The following is a 17,768-nucleotide window of genomic DNA, read 5'->3' as shown; positions in this document are numbered from 1 at the left end:
TCTCTTGCACATGTGTTGTATTTTATATTCATAGTATACCTGATCTTAAATGATGAAAAAAGAGGGGGGGGGGGGGGTGATTTTAATAATTTATGTTTGTATGGTTTAATATCCTATCGTTTTCTATGTTTCTCTTTCGTTTTCCAATAGTTAATTGACCAAATAAACTTACTTAAGCGTATTTATAACCATCTGCCAGAAAAACATTAAGAAATCTGTGAGTAAATAATGTAATTTCTGTTGAGTACTGACTGTGTCGCTGTTCACCAGGTGTGTTTGGATAGATCCAGTTCTCCACCCACTGGTGTTGTAACAAGACTCGGGTGCTCGGGTGTCATTCTGCAGAAAATATTGGACGCGGTTAGATTGCTTGAACATTTTGAGGATATTATTTTCATCAAGCTGAATATTTTTGTGGAATACTATTTGTTCACATTGTATTATCAAGGCCATATTGTGTTTTGACGTTTTTAATCCCAGGATGGGTCACAAAGGAATCTCGGTGACAGGTCTGGTCTGCAGCGTTGCTTTCTTTCTTCTACCGCTGCACTCCGCCTATGGAGACGTGAGCTATTCTTTTCCGGAGGAGATGAAACGCGGATCTGTTATTGGAAATATAGCCAATGATCTCGGGCTGGAGACGAGCAGACTGTCCGCTCGTAAGGCCCGTATTGATACCGAAGGGAAACACGAACGGTATTGTGACATTAATCTGAATACGGGAGATTTTACTATAGCTGAAAGGATTGACAGAGATGGGCTTTGTAGCAAGAAGGCTTCGTGCGTATTAAAACAGGAACTTGTGCTTGAAGATCCGTTGGAGCTTCACCGTATTAGTCTTCATGTCCAAGATATAAATGATAATTCCCCACAGTTTAAAAAGGATATTTTCAACATGGAAATTAGTGAATCAGCAGTCAAAGGTGTTCGTTTTTCTCTAGATGAGGCCCATGATGCTGATATAGGACAGAATACGGTTCAGAGCTATACACTACAAAGAAATGAACATTTTATTTTGAATGTCAAAACCAAAAGTGGTGGACGCAAATACAGCGAGTTAGTGTTAGACAAAGAGCTAGACCGCGAGGGGCACCATGAAATCAAGTTATTGCTTACAGCGATGGACGGAGGCTCTCCGCAGAAATCAGGTACTGTAGTCATACACGTCAATGTACTGGATGCTAACGATAACGCCCCAGTGTTTAGCCAGGCCGTCTATAAAGCCAGTCTGCCTGAAAACTCTCCTTTAAATACTGTAGTGGTTACAGTGAGTGCTACGGATGCAGATGAGGGATTGAATGGTGAAGTTACTTATGAATTTGATGACGTTTCAGATGAAAATAGCAATGTATTTTCTCTTGATCATGAGACTGGAAAAATTACAGTTGTTGGTCCAATAGATTATGAAAAGGAGTCATCATATGAAATGCAGATCAGCGCAAAGGACGGTTTAGGATTAGCATCCTACTCTACGTTGATAATAGAAATCACTGATATTAATGACAACGCCCCTGTGATTTATCTACAATCTCTGACAAACCCCATACCCGAGAACGCGTCACCTGGTACAGAGGTGGGCATCATTAACGTGCAGGATAGAGACTCTGAGAATAACCGACAAGTCCGCTGCTCCATTCAGCAAAACCTTCCCTTTAAACTGGTGCCATCCATCAAAAACTACTATTCTCTGGTGACCACGGGCGAACTGGACCGTGAACTAGTGTCTGATTACAACATTACAATCACTGCCACCGACGAGGGCTCTCCACCTCTATCCTCCTCTAAAAGTGTTCAGTTATCTGTAGCTGACGTCAACGACAACCCACCTGTGTTTGAGGAACAGTCCTATAAAGCCCACGTGACTGAAAATAACAAACCCGGTTCCTCCGTGTGTTCTGTTACTGCACGGGACCCAGACTGGAGACAGAACGGAACAGTGATTTATTCTCTCTTACCTGGTGAGGTGAACGGTGTTCCTGTGTCCTCGCTTTTATCCGTTAACGGAGAAACGGGGGTGATCCACGCTGTGAGGTCGTTTGATTACGAGCAGTTCAGGAGTTTTAAAGTCCACGTGGTGGCCAGAGACAACGGTTCTCCTCCCCTCAGCAGCAACGTCACGGTCAGTGTGTTCATAACGGATGTGAATGACAACTCTCCTCAGATACTATACCCCGCCCCGGAGGGTAAATCCTTCATGACGGAGCTGGTCCCCAAAGCTGCGCATGGGGGCTCTCTGGTTTCCAAGGTGATTGCGGTGGACGCGGACTCTGGCCAGAACGCCTGGCTGTCCTATCATATTGTCAAATCCACTGAACCGGGACTTTTCACTATTGGTCTCCACAATGGAGAGATCAGGACACAGCGGGACATTTCTGAATCTGACAGCATGAAACAGAACCTCATTGTGTCAGTGAAAGATAACGGACAGCCCTCTCTCTCTGCCACCTGTACCATCTATTTAGTGATTTCTGATAACTTGGCTGAAGTGCCAGAACTGAAAGATGTATCTTATGATGAGAGCAATTCCAAACTCACCTCTTATCTGATCATCGCGCTGGTGTCCGTCTCCACCTTTTTCCTCACATTCATCATTGTCATCCTGTCCGTGAGGTTTTGCCGCAGGAGAAAGCCCAGACTGTTGTTTGATGGAGCGGTCGCCATCCCCAGCGCGTATCTCCCTACCAACTACACAGAGGTGGATGGCGCAGGAACTCTCCGCAGCACTTACAATTATGATGCATACCTGACGACGGGTTCGCGAACAAGTGACTTCAAGTTCCTCACATCTTACAGTGACAACACGCTGCCTGCAGACCAGACTCTGAGAAAAACTCCAAATGACTTTACTGAAGATCTTGACGACTCCGAAGGGTCACCAGAGGTAGGACTTTATTGTAAACAAAAATATACTATTGGTTTTTTGTTTTATTAAATCGAGGCTATACTTTTCCATACATGTTCAGGTGTCATGCTTAGCAAAACAATTAAAGCGCCAATTAGAGCAAAATCCTTTGTCCTATAGAAAATCAAACTTTTCACAGCAATACATTCCTTTTCCAATGTTTGTCTACATTGTCAGTCTGTATTTGCAACAGAAAGAGACAGATGGTTGTTAAATGTGTTTTACACAATAGCTTACATTCTATAGATTTCACTCCATTATGGGTAAAATGCTGAAAAATGCTTTTTATTCATTGTAATTGGAAGTCTCTTGTATTATACTCCATGTTCTCTTTACAGTAATAGTTTATGCCTACTGTAGATTAGAATGTTCAGTTTCAGGCACCAACCTCATGTAAGACACATGAGGTTCAGACTATTAATTCCTTACCCTGAATAGATTTGCCCCTGATCATAGATCTAAGATTGTACCCAATCCCAATGTTAACTCCATCTCCTTCTCTTTCTCTCTTTGTCTCTCTCTCTCCCAACACCTATCCCCCACAAACCAGCACGCAATATACTGTAGGTTTTGAATTAGTGTTGTAATTATGCTTTTCTTTGGTTACATACATTGTTGTTTTTACAGTATTATACAATAAAAATAACAGCAATTTACTGTATTACCTGTTTCCAGTATATAGCCATAAATATGATGCCCTCTGGGTGATATTAGGCGTAACTGGTAAATGGTAGATGATCCCTCAATTCCAATAAAACGTTGGTTTAACAGTACATTACTGTAAATAAGTTAACATTGTACTATATTTCCACCCCACAGAATATATGAATATATTACCCTATCATATTTTTGCTTGCCAAAAACCTTTTGACCTCTAGTGGGTATGGTTGTGTCTTGCTCATTAACATATTTTGAGGCACATATTCAATATGTGTAGGGGACAGATTGGAGTGGCAGCAAGCATCTAACCTTTAATGGTTGAGTATTTGTTTTGTTCTTTGTCTGTTTTTCCCTGTAGTCACTGAACATTTGGAAGTCTTTGTTAAGTGCAAGTGATTTTAAACACCAATTATTCATATATATTTGTTTGATATGCTGTAATATGGAAACGCATTACCTAGCAGCCAACCTGCTGCACCAATCCCAAGGAATTACACTAAAATACTGTAAAATACAAAACCCTCAATGAATTTAATTAATTAATCCCAGTATTAAAATATTTACTGTAAAACATTTACAATGACAGTATTTGCCTGGCAACTCTGCTGATAATATCATTCTGTACATTTACAGGGAAAAGTTTGACAGTGTATAGGCAGGTTGATAGGCTCCAGGTTTGATGTCATTTGTAAAGTCTCCTGTTAAATGATATTTTTGACGCACTCAGTTGAAGTGAGAAATATTGAGGTGTTGATATATAATCGGAGTTGTGATGGTGTTAGTTTATTTATTTAACTAGGCAAGTCAGTTAAGAACAAATTCTTATTCACTATGACGGCCAACCCCGGCCAAACCCTAACCTGGACGACGCTGGGCCAATTGTGCGCCGCCCTATGTGACTCCCAATCACGGCCAGTTGTGATGCAGCCTGGAAACAAACCAGGGTCTGTAGTGACACCTTTATTACTGAGATGCAGTGCCTTAGACCGCTGCGCCACTCAGGAGTGAGTTTGCTCCTACAGTGATTACAGTCACCTCCAAAATTATTGACAGCCTTGATGAAGATGAGCAACGAAGACTGCATGAAATAAATCATACAAATACAGAGCTATTGTGTGCAAAATTATATTAATTTATACTCCCATAAATGCGAAAAAGATTGTGTGTAACAAGTAAAAAATAAAATCTCAAAAAGATTGGTGTCAATATTTTTGCCAGCGCCATGATTCTCGTGAATAAATCAAACTAAATTTAAATCTGCATTAACATTCTACTTAAAAAAAAGTTGATCTCATCTTCATAAACTGTATTGTGGCTTTCCATGGCTTCCTGTTTCCCTTGGGTATAAAAATGAGTTAACACACATGTCAAGTCCTTTGTCGTCCATCACCAGGGGGAAAGGCAACAAACTCACAAATGAAGAGAGAGACAAATCGTTGTTGACTTTCATATATCAGTAATTAGGTCTAAAAAAAACACTACTGGAAAACCAAATATACCACTTATCCATATTAGGGCAATAATTTGCCTAACTTACATGGAAGAGGATGCAAGTGTATCTTGTCCCCACGCACAGTGAGGAAGATGGTTCGGGGGGAAAAGAAAAGTCACATCTTGGGGTCACCAAGTCTCCAAATCTACAATTAGATGCCACTTCTATGCCAATGGGCTATTTGGAAGGGTTTCCATAGAAAGCCCTTATTGAGGGCAATAAACAAATGTAAAAGCGTGGAGTTTCCTAAACGGCATTGGCACTTGGATTGGCACCAGATGCTATGGTCAGAAGAGACGCAAAATAGAGCTCTTTGGCCACGCACACCAGTTTGGCTCGAAAGAAGGATGCAATGCAGAAAAAAACTCATACCTACTATAAGGTAGCAAATACCAGGACATTTTAGCCAAAAACCTGGTTGCCTCTGCTAGGAAGCTGAAACTCGACCGCAGGTGGATCTTCCAGCAAGACAACGACCCTAAGCACACATCAAAATCCACAAAGAAATGGTTCATTGACCATAAAGTCAACATTTTGCAATGGTCATCTCAGTCTTCGGACTTGAACCCCATTGAAAACCTGTGGTTTGAATTGAAGAGGAAAGTACTATAAGAGCAGATCTAAGGATATCGAGGATCTTGAAATATTCTGTAGAGAGGAATGGTCTAAGATTCCTCCCAATGTGTTCTCAAATCTCATATTTTTTATTTTATAGAAAAGGCTAAGATACCGTTGTCACTGCAAGGGGAGGCTGCAAAAAGTATTGAAAACAGGGCTGACAATTATTTATTACAACTAATGTTTTGAGATTTTTGTATTACTTGTTATACAAAATGTTTTTCTCTGAGCAATTGTATTAGTATGACATTATAGAATTTCCCTTTTATTTGTGTACAATATTATAAGTCAGTATTTGAATGATTTATTTTATACAATATTTTTTGCTCATCTTTATCACGTACACGCAGCACCATTTTGAGGTTTCAGGAAATGGGATGATAAAAGAGTTTTGCTCTGTTTACTAGATTTCTATTTTTTTGCTCCATGGGAAGAGGTTATTAAAAAAGATTGATACTGTCTTTGTATAAGTGGTTTGGGTGACTGAAGAGCAACTTGAGGCTTCAACGTGTTGCTGTCCATGGTGCTGAACATGCAGAAAATCCCATTTCTGTTGATTATGCCTATTTAATTATGTCCGTGTGCATGTGTACTCACTGTCTCGCTGTTCACCAGCTGTGTTTGAATAGATCCAGTTCTCCACCCACTGCTTTTGGGTGCCATTTAGCTGTAGACAATCATCTAACTGCATGCACATTTTGTGTCAATGATTTACATCAAATTGCATCTTTTGTTCGACCCTTTTAATCCCAAGATGGGGCACAATTCTCTGAGGTCCCCAGAAGTAGGCTTAAACTGTGTTAGTAGCCTTATAACTCTAGAGGCTGTCTAGCAGGTGTTTCACATTTAACAGATTTGACAATATCTAAAGTGTTTTTGTGATACATGGTGAAAGCACTATTTCCACAGGACTAGTATATTTAGAATTTCATCTGTCCCGTGATCATATTTTCCAATGCATTTTAGCTCCACATATGATTAATGTGTTTTATGTCATGCTTTGAAATCAAACATATTAATTTCAAGGCAGTATTCGCAAATTATATTATTTTGTTTGATTTGTGATTGACTAAATTTGGTTTGGGAATGGTTTGGGAACAACTAGTTTAACAGCAGGGCTAACCTATTACTTTCCTTCCTTTAGCGTGTTTTATTCTAGTTTGACAGCAGGGCTAGCCTATTACATCCCTTCCTTTAGCGTGTTTTATTCTAGTTTAACAGCAGAGCTAGCCTATTACTTTCCTTTAGCGTGTTTTATTCTAGTTTGACAGCAGAGCTAGCCTATTACTTTCCTTCCTTTAGCGTGTTTTATTCTAGTTTGACAGCAGAGCTAGCCTATTAGTTTACTTCCTTTAGAGTGTTTTATTCTAGTTTGACAGCAGAGCTAGCCTATTACTTTCCTTCCTTTAGCGTGTTTTATTCTAGTTTGAAAGCAGAGCTAGCCTATTACTTTCCTACCTTTAACGTGTTTTATTCTAGTTTGACTGCAGGGCTAGCCTATTACTTTCCTTTAGCGTGTTTTATTCTAGTTTGACAGCAGAGCTAGCCTATTACTTTCCTTCCTTTAGCGTGTTTTATTCTAGTTTTACAGCAGGGCTAACCTATTACTTTCCTTTCGCATGTTTTATTCTAGTTTGGCAGCAGAGCTAGCCTATTACATTCCTTCCTTTAGTGTGTTTTATTCTAGTTTGACAGCAGGGCTAGCCTATTACTTTCCTTTAGCGTGTTTTATTCTAGTTTGACAGCAGGGCTAGCCTATTACTTTCCTTTAGCGTGTTTTATTCTAGTTTGACAGCAGGGCTAGCCTATTACTTTCCTTTAGCGTGTTTTATTCTAGTTTAACAGCAGAGCTAGCCTATTACTTTCCTTCCTTTAGCGTGTTTTATTCTAGTTTAACAGCAGAGCTAGCCTATTACTTTCCTTCCTTTAGCGTGTTTTATTCTAGTTTAACAGCAGAGCTAGCCTATTACTTTCCTTCATTTAGCGTGTTTTATTCTAGTTTAACAGCAGAGCTAGCCTATTACTTTCCTTTAGCGTGTTTTATTCTAGTTTAACAGCAGAGCTAGCCTATTACTTTCCTTTAGCGTGTTTTATTCTAGTTTAACAGCAGAGCTAGCCTATTACCTTTTTTTCTTCCCTTTTTTCTTTCTTCCCATATGCTGGGGACACACATCATGTTTTCAATGTTTGATGAGGAAAATACAGTTAACTTACTGCTTTTATTGAAATGTAGGCCTATTTAGACCAATGCCAATGTGTACGGGTAAATATGGGGAATTTCTGAAGGGTCCTCATAGTGTCGCTGTTCACCAGCGGAGGTAGAATAGACACAGCTCTCCACCCATTGCTGTTGTCATTAACAAAGCTCTGGTTTCTTTTCACTACGTAAAATAATAGGGGTAAACGGTCAGACTGCGCACACATTTTGATTTTGATAATCTAGTGAATGTTGATCTTTTTGTGGAATACTTTCTCCTTACATCGATCTGTTTAACTATATATATGGATGTCGTTGGAAGTCTAAGGATGCTGAACAAAGGATTCTCAATGTCAGCCCTGGTCTTCTGCTTTTCTTTCTTTCTTCTACCGCTGCACTCCGCCTATGGAGACGTGAGCTATTCTTTTCCGGAGGAGATGAAACGAGGATCTGTTATTGGAAATATAGCCAAGGATCTCGGGCTGGCGGCGAGCAGACTGTCCCCTCGTAAGGCCCGAATTGATACTGAAGGAAATCGCAAGCGGTATTGTGACATTAACATGAATGGCGGAGATTTGATTGTTGCGGAGAGGATTGACAGAGAGGGGCTTTGTGGCAAAAAGGCGTCGTGCGTTTTAAAACAGGAACTTGTGTTGGAGAATCCTTTGGAGCTTCACCGTATCAGTCTTCATGTTCAAGATATAAATGACAACTCCCCGCAATTTAAAGATGAATTGATAAAACTAGAGATAAGAGAATCAGCTTTTAAAGGAGCCCGTTTCTTATTAGAAGAGGCCCACGATGCAGATGTAGCACAGAATGCAGTCCAAAGCTATACGTTACAAAGTAATGGTCATTTCATTTTGAGTGTTGATACAAATGTCATTGAACTAGTCCTGGACAAAGAGCTTGATCGTGAGCAGGAACGGGATTTAACAGTATTGCTATCTGCATCTGACGGAGGCACACCACAAAGATCCGGTACCGTAGTCATACACGTCACTGTACTGGATGCTAACGATAACGCCCCAGTGTTTAACCAGGCCGTCTATAAAGCCAGTCTGCCTGAAAACTCTCCGTTAGATACTGTAGTGGTTACAGTGAGTGCTACAGATGCAGATGACGGAGTGAATGGGGAAGTTACCTATGACTTCGGCCATATTTCAGAGGAGGATAAGAACATGTTTTTCATCAATTCGAAAATGGGTGAAATCAGAGTTATTGGATCTATTGACTATGAAGAGGTGTCTTCATTTGAATTGCGCATTCAAGCTAAGGATGGTTTAGGGTTAGCATCATATTCTAAAGTCATAATAGACATCACAGATATTAATGACAACGCTCCTGTGATATATCTACAATCTCTGATTAACCCCATACCTGAGAACGCGTCACCTGGTACAGAGGTGGGCATCATTAACGTGCAGGATAGAGACTCTGAGAATAACCGACAGGTCCGCTTCTCCATTCAGCAAAACGTTCCCTTTAAGCTGGTGCCATCCATCAAAAACTACTATTCTCTGGTGACCACGGGCGAACTGGACCGTGAACTAGTGTCTGATTACAATATTACAATCACTGCCACCGACGAGGGCTCTCCACCTCTGTCCTCCTCTAAAAGTGTTCAGTTATCTTTAGCTGACGTCAACGACAACCCACCTGTGTTTGAGGAACAGTCCTATAAAGCCCAAGTGACTGAAAATAACAAACCCGGTTCCTCCGTGTGTTCTGTTACTGCACGGGACCCAGACTGGAGACAGAACGGAACAGTGATTTATTCTCTCTTACCTGATGAGGTGAACGGTGTCCCTGTGTCCTCGTTTTTATCCGTTAACGGAGACACGGGGGTGATCCACGCTGTGAGGTCGTTTGATTATGAGCAGTTCAGGAGTTTTAAAGTCCACGTGGTGGCCAGAGACAACGGTTCTCCTCCGCTCAGCAGCAACGTCACTGTCAGTGTGTTCATAACAGATGTGAATGACAACTATCCTCAGATACTGTACCCCGCCCCGGAGGGGAAATCCTTCATGACCGAGCTTGTACCCAAAGCTGCGCACGGAGGCTCCCTGGTTTCCAAGGTGATAGCGATGGACGCGGACTCTGGCCAGAACGCCTGGCTGTCCTATCATATAGTCAAATCCACTGATCCGGGACTTTTCACTATTGGTCTCCACAGCGGAGAGATCAGGACACAGCGGGACATTTCTGAATCTCACACCATGAAACAGAACCTCATTGTGTCAGTGAAAGATAACGGACATCCCTCTCTCTCTGCCACCTGCACCATGTATTTAGTGATTTCTAAAAACATGGCTGAAGTGCCCGAACTGAAAGACATCTCTTATGATGAGAGCAATTCCAAACTCACCTCTTATCTGATCATCGCGCTGGTGTCTGTCTCCACCTTTTTCCTCACCTTCATTATTGTCATCCTGGCCGTGAGGTTTTGCCGCAGGAGAAAGCCCAGACTGTTGTTTGACGGAGCGGTCGCCATCCCCAGCGCGTATCTCCCTCCCAACTATGCAGAGGTGGATGTGGCAGGAACTCTCCGAAGTACTTACAATTATGATGCATACCTGACGACGGGTTCGCGAACAAGTGACTTCAAGTTCCTCACATCTTACAGTGACAACACGCTGCCTGCAGTCCAGACTCTGAGAAAAACTCCAAATGACTTTGCTGAAGATCTTGACGATTCTGAAGGGTCCCCAGAGGTATGGCTTTACTGTTAATAAAAATAACCTAGATTTGGATACATTATGGAATAGGGACTAGATATATTTTTATACAGCTAAAACTAATGTTATATTTTCCCTGGAGAAATGTCCTATTCCCAAGGGTCCACGGGAGTAGGTCTCCAGTTCGGATGTAAGGTTTTGGATGATTATTTGAATCCCCTGACAGTTTTGTGAGAAGTCCAGAGATTGTATAATGATAGGGTTTTATTTGTGATGGGCTATTTACTGTTTGTGATTGATTGATGTGAATGTTCACATTCACGCTGGCTGCACAGTTTTGAGATTACAGACAATGGTTCGATGTCATGAATTTATCACTGTAGGAATGAAAGCCTATTTGGCATTGGTTTTTAATTTACAAGAGAAATACTGTCTACGGAGAGCTATTTGGTTGTCAGAGAAGCAGTGTGAGAGTATTTGAAGTGCATCGGGAATCGTCGCGAGGTCACTATCCATGGTGCTGAAATTTCTAAATTCCAATTTGAAGGCAGTAGGCAGAGGTATTCATCACTTTTAGACTGTCATCACTTGCATTGATTACCATACTTTCTGTTTTTGTGTATTGCATTGATGAGTGTGCTGACTCATAGACCAACACTAAAATCGGACATTTGCAATGTAGGCCGATATTTTCACGCAAATTGGTTCCCTTTGTAATGTATTAACTCATGTAGTATGAGGATGGTTTTCATGTCATCATTTATGGTGCGTGGGGTTTATGTGAGCTACTGTCGTTTCCTGTGTTTTCCAATAGGGTGAAAATGATTTCAAATAGTAGTCAATCAATCATCCTACTTCTATAACTTCATATGACGAATTCTCCTAAAATGTGGATTTAGAATTATGTGTGAACATGTGTCATTTCTGTTGAGTACTCACAGTGTCGCTGTTCACCAGCTGTGTTTGGATAGATCCAGTTCTCCACCCACTGCTGTTGTTACAAGGCTCGGGTGTTCGGGTGCCATTAAACTGCGGAAAAGACTGGACACGGTCAGATAGCGTGCACATTTTGAGGATATCATTTTGATTACACTGAATCTTTTCGTGGAATACTATTTGTTTACAGTGTACTATCTTGGCTATATGGTGTATCTGCGTTTTTAATCTCAGGATGGGTCACAAAGGACTATCGGTGACAGGTCTAGTCTGCGGCGTTGCTGTCTTTCTTCTTCCGCTGCACTCCGCCTATGGAGACGTGAGCTATTCTTTTCCGGAGGAGATGAAACGCGGATCTGTTATTGGAAATATAGCAAATGATCTCGGGCTGGAGGCGAGCAGACTGCCCGCTCGTAATGCCCGAGTTGATACCGAAGGGAACCGAAAACGTTATTGTGACATTAATCTGAGTACCGGGGATTTTATTGTTGCCGAAAGGGTTGACAGAGAGGAGCTATGTGGAGAAAAGATGTCCTGTATTCTTAGGTTTGAGTTGGTCTTAGAGAGTCCTCTGGAGTTGCATCGTATATCACTTCAAATCCAAGATATCAACGACAATACACCATTCTTTCCAAAGGATACAATCAAACTGGAAATAGCGGAATCCGCATTCAAAGGCGCTCGCTTTCGTGTGAACGCAGCTCACGACGCGGATATAGGACAGAATGCTGTTCAAAGCTACACTCTGCAGAGAAATGATAATTTTGCTTTAAGTGTTCAAACGACTGCTGCCGGTAGTAAATACGGAGAGTTGGTTTTAGATAAAGAGTTAGATCGTGAACAACAACAAGAGTTGAAATTATTGCTTACAGCTGTAGATGGGGGCACTCCACAGAGATCAGGTACTGTAGTCATACACGTCACTGTACTGGATGCTAACGATAATGCCCCAGTGTTTAACCAGGCCGTCTATAAAGCCAGTCTGCCTGAAAACTCTCCTTTAGGGACACTAGTTCTTACTGTCAGCAGTACTGATGCAGATGAAGGAAAGAATGGAGAAGTGACGTATGAATTTAGTCGAATGTCTGATAAGACAAGGAAAGTGTTTACATTGAATCACGTAACAGGAGAAATGACAGTAGTAGGAGCGTTAGATTACGAAGATGAATCCAAATATGAAATGTTCATAGAAGGAAAAGATGGTTATGGACTTTCCTCAGACACTAAAGTCATAATAGACATCACTGATGTTAATGACAACGCTCCTGTGATTTATCTACAATCTCTGACTAACCCCATACCCGAGAACGCATCACCTGGTACAGAGGTGGGAATCATTAACGTGCAGGATAGAGACTCTGAGAATAACCGACAGGTCCGCTGCTCCATTCAGCAAAACGTTCCCTTTAAGCTGGTGCCATCCATCAAAAACTACTATTCTCTGGTGACCACGGGCGAACTGGACCGGGAACTAGTGTCTGATTACAACATTACAATCACTGCCACCGACGAGGGCTCTCCACCTCTGTCCTCCTCTAAAAGTGTTCAGTTATCTGTAGCTGACGTCAACGACAACCCACCTGTGTTTGAGGAACAGTCCTATAAAGCCCACGTGACTGAAAATAACAAACCCGGTTCCTCCGTGTGTTCTGTTACTGCACGGGACCCAGACTGGAGACAGAACGGAACAGTGATTTATTCTCTCTTTCCCGCTGAGGTGAACGGTGTCCAAGTGTCCTCGTTTTTATCCGTTAATGGAGAAACGGGGGTGATCCACGCTGTGAGGTCGTTTGATTATGAGCAGTTCAGGATTTTTAAAGTCCACGTGGTGGCCAGAGACAACGGTTCTCCTCCGCTCAGCAGCAACGTCACGGTCAGTGTGTTCATAACAGATCTGAATGACAACTCTCCTCAGATACTATACCCCGCCTCAGAGGGGAAATCCTTCATGACGGAGCTGGTCCCCAAAGCTGCGCACGGGGGCTCTCTGGTTTCCAAGGTGATAGCTGTGGACGCAGACTCCGGCCAGAACGCCTGGCTGTCCTATCATATAGTCAAATCCACTGATCCGGGACTTTTCACTATTGGACTCCACAGCGGAGAGATCAGGACACAGCGGGACATTTCTGAATCTCACAGCATGAAACAGAACCTCATTGTGTCGGTGAAAGATAACGGACAGCCCTCTCTCTCTGCCACCTGTACAATGTATCTGGTGATTTCGGATAACTTGGCTGAAGTGCCAGAACTGAAAGATGTCTCTTATGATGAGAGCAATTCCAAACTCACCTCTTATCTGATCATCGCGCTGGTGTCCGTCTCCACCTTTTTCCTCACCTTCATTATTGTCCTCATGTCCGTGAGGTTTTGCCGCAGGAGAAAACCCAGACTGTTGTTTGACGGAGCGGTCACCATCCCCAGCGCGTATCTCCCTCCCAACTACGCAGAGGGGGATGGAGTGGGAACTCTCCACAGCACTTACAATTATGATGCATACATGACGACTGGTTCGCACACAAGTGACTTCAAGTTCGTCACATCTTACAGTGACAACACACTGCCCGCGGACCAGACTCTGAGAAAAACTCCAACAGACTTTGCCGAAGAACTAGATGGCTCTGATGGTTTCCCAGAGGTAGGCCCGTTACTGTAAATAAAATAATCTACTTTTGGTTTGATATGTTGTGGAATATGGTATATTTTCATCCAATTACAGCAAAGAGGATTTTCTTTTTAAAATACCCTAGAGAAAATCATTCTCCCCATGGGTACACAGGAATGTGTAATGCAGCTTGTCTATTTAATCCCCCCTAAATTAAGCTGAGAAATACACGGATGTTAACATTATGTGGTGTGGTTTGTGATGTGGGATATGTAGCCTACTGTTTGTGATTGGATTTTTCACATATACTCTGCACAGTTTTGAGTTTAAGGGAATGGGTTGATATTTGGCTCTGTTGGAGTGAGGGGATATTTAGCTTGTTTTGGGAATGAGATAAATACTTTCCTAATATGGAGAGCTATTTACAGTCAGTGATGAGAGACTGCATCTTCCGAGTGGTGCAGCGTTCTAAGGTACTGCATCTCAGTGCTACTGGCGTCACTACAGACCCTGGTTTGATTCCAGGCTGAATCACAACCGGCCGTGATTGGGAGTCCCATAGGGCAGCGCACAATTGGCCCAGCGTCGCTCAGGTTAGGGGTAGGGCGTCATTGAAAATAAGAATTTGTTCCTAACTGACATGACTAGTTAAGTAAAAATACATTTAAAAAAAAGTGGTGTTAAGTGTCTGACTGGCAGCGCCTCGCCTTGTTGCTGTCCATGCAGCTGAAAATGCACGCAATTCCCTTCCCTGCCAGTAGGGTTTACTAATAATGGTTGTTGACTGTCATAACTTTCATTCCTTGCCATACTCTGTTTTTGTTTATAGCACTGATGAGTTGTTGTGGCTGAATGACCAGCACCATCAATTGCATACATTTGATATTTGAATTGTAGCCTACTGCACCCCCTCTCGCATGTGTTCTATTGTATAATGTCTTTAATCCACCTGATCTTAACTCATATCAACACAGGATGATTGGCAATAATGAATGTTTTTGTGATTTTTATAATGTCGTTTTTTGGTCTTCTTTTTGGTTATTTAGTTGATTAGTTTATAAATCAATTCAGCCTAGGTTATTTATAGGCCTAGAACGTCTTTTAGTGGAACATTTAAAAGAACGTCAGGTAATATGTATAATATCTGAAGGGTACTCACTCTGTCGCTGTTCAACAGCTACGTTTTTATAGATACTGTTCTCCACCTACTGGTGTTGTTATAAGGATCGGGTGTTCGTGTACCATTTAGCTGCGGAAAGAGTGGACACGGACATATACAGCATGCACATTTTGAGGATATCATTTTGATCAAACGGTATCTTTTTGTGGAATATTATTTGTTTACACTGCAGTATTTAGACTATATGTTATTTTGACCTTTTTAATCCCAGGATGAGTCACAAAGGAATCTCGATTACAGGCCTGATATGCGTCTTTGTTTTCTTTTTTCTGCCGCTGCACTCCGCCAATGCAGACCTGGGGTATTATTTTCCGGAGGAGATGAAACGCGGATCTGTGATTGGAAATATAGCCAAGGATCTCGGGCTGGGGGCGAGAGGACTGTCCGCTCGTAAGGCCCGTATTGACACCGAAGGGAACCGTAAACATTACTGTGACATTAATCTGAGTACCGGAGATCTGATTGTTGCGGAGAGAATTGACAGAGAGGGGCTTTGTGGCAAGAAGGCTTCGTGTGTTTTAAGCCAGGAACTTGTGTTGGAGAATCCTTTTGAGCTGCACCGTATTAGTCTTCATGTTCAAGATATAAATGATAACGCACCGCAATTTAAGGAAGAGATTATCAAAATGGAAATAAGAGAATCTGCAGCCAAAGGTGCTCGTTTTTCTCTAGACGAGGCCCATGATGCTGATATAGGACAGAATACGGTTCAAGGCTATACTCTAGAAATAAATGATCACTTCATTTTGAATGTTAATACAAAAAATGGGGGACGCAAGTACGGTGAATTAGTGTTAGACAAGGAGCTAGATCGTGAAAAGGAGCAAGAGATAAATCTAATACTAGTTGCATCTGATGGAGGCTCTCCGCAGAAATCAGGTACTGTACTCATACACGTCACTGTACTGGATGCTAACGATAACGCCCCAGTGTTTAGCCAGGCCGTCTATAAAGCCAGTCTGCCTGAAAACTCTCCTTTAGATACTGTAGTGGTTACAGTGAGTGCTACGGATGCAGATGAGGGACCCAATGGCGAAATAACATATGGCTTTGATCATGTTTCAGATGAAAAAAGTCATGTGTTTTCTATAAACTATAAAACAGGAGAAATTACAGTTGTTGGGTCACTAGATTATGAAGAAGAATCCTTATATGAAATGCAAATCAGTGTGAAGGATGGCTTAGGGTTGGCGTCATATGCAACATTGATAGTAGAAATAACTGATCTTAATGACAACGCCCCTGTGATTTATCTACAATCTCTGACTAACCCCATACCTGAGAACGCGTCACCTGGTACAGAGGTGGGCATCATTAACGTGCAGGATAGAGACTCTGAGAATAACCGACAGGTCCGCTGCTCCATTCAGCAAAACCTTCCCTTTAAGCTGGTGCCATCCATCAAAAACTACTATTCTCTGGTGACCACGGGCGAACTGGACCGGGAACTAGTGTCTGATTACAACATTACAATCACTGCGACCGACGAGGGCTCTCCACCTCTGTCCTCCTCTAAAAGTGTTCAGTTATCTGTAGCTGACGTCAACGACAACCCACCTGTGTTTGAGGAACAGTCCTATAAAGCCCACGTGACTGAAAATAACAAACCCGGTTCCTCCGTGTGTTCTGTTACTGCACGGGACCCAGACTGGAGACAGAACGGAACAGTGATTTATTCTCTCTTTCCCGCTGAGGTGAACGGTGTTCCTGTGTCCTCGTTTTTATCCGTTAACGGAGACACGGGGGTGATCCACGCTGTGAGGTCGTTTGATTATGAGCAGTTCAGGAGTTTTAAAGTCCACTTGGTGGCCAGAGACAATGGTTCTCCTCCACTCAACAGCAACGTCACGGTCAGTGTGTTTATAACGGATGTGAATGACAACTCTCCTCAGATACTGTACCCCGCCCCGGAGGGGAAATCCTTCATGACCGAGCTGGTCCCCAAAGCTGCGCACCGGGGCTCTCTGGTTTCCAAGGTGATTGCGGTGGACGCGGACTCCGGCCAGAACGCCTGGCTGTCCTATCATATAGTCAAATCCACTGATCCGGGACTTTTCACTATTGGTCTCCACAGTGGAGAGATCAGGACACAGCGGGACATTTCTGAATCTGACAGCATGAAACAGAACCTCATTGTGTCAGTGAAAGATAACGGACAGCCCTCTCTCTCTGCCACCTGTACCATGTATTTAGTGATTTCTGATAACTTGGCTGAAGTGACAGAACTGAAAGATGTATCTTATGATGAGAGCAATTCCAAACTCACCTCTTATCTGATCATCGCGCTGGTGTCCGTCTCCACCTTTTTCCTCACCTTCATCATTGTCCTCCTGTCCGTGAGGTTTTGCCGCAGGAGAAAGCCCAGACTGTTGTTTGACGGAGCGGTCGCCATCCCAAGTGCGTATCTCCCTCCCAACTATGCAGAGGTGGATGGCACTGGAACTCTCCAAAGCAATTACAATTATGATGCATACCTGACAACGGGTTCGCACACCAGTGACTT

The 17,768-nt window shown here is 42.4% G+C and overlaps 2 protein-coding genes across 2 annotated transcripts; both read left to right on the top strand.

Moving 5' to 3' along the window:
• Window positions 1-481: 481 nt before the first annotated feature.
• LOC139400133 (protocadherin gamma-A11-like) lies at window positions 482-4,298 on the top strand. Its single transcript, XM_071145159.1, has 2 exons — window positions 482-2,881; window positions 4,290-4,298. Exons 1-2 carry the CDS (start codon window positions 482-484, stop codon window positions 4,296-4,298), a joined length of 2,409 nt encoding a protein of 802 aa, XP_071001260.1.
• A 3,921-nt stretch (window positions 4,299-8,219) lies between these two features.
• Window positions 8,220-17,761, top strand: LOC139400135 (uncharacterized; the record flags this gene model as incomplete). The annotated part of the gene is made up of 4 exons (XM_071145161.1): window positions 8,220-10,583; window positions 11,489-11,508; window positions 11,718-14,132; window positions 15,477-17,761. Coding segments are annotated over exons 1-4 (7,084 nt in total), but the record flags the coding sequence as incomplete, so codon positions are not given.
• Window positions 17,762-17,768: the final 7 nt, after the last annotated feature.

This window comes from Oncorhynchus clarkii, unplaced genomic scaffold (assembly GCF_045791955.1).
Source record: "Oncorhynchus clarkii lewisi isolate Uvic-CL-2024 unplaced genomic scaffold, UVic_Ocla_1.0 unplaced_contig_12782_pilon_pilon, whole genome shotgun sequence".
NCBI lineage: Eukaryota > Metazoa > Chordata > Actinopteri > Salmoniformes > Salmonidae > Oncorhynchus > Oncorhynchus clarkii.
Note: the sequence above shows the minus strand (reverse complement) of the source record. Positions and strands in the feature narration are given on the sequence as shown.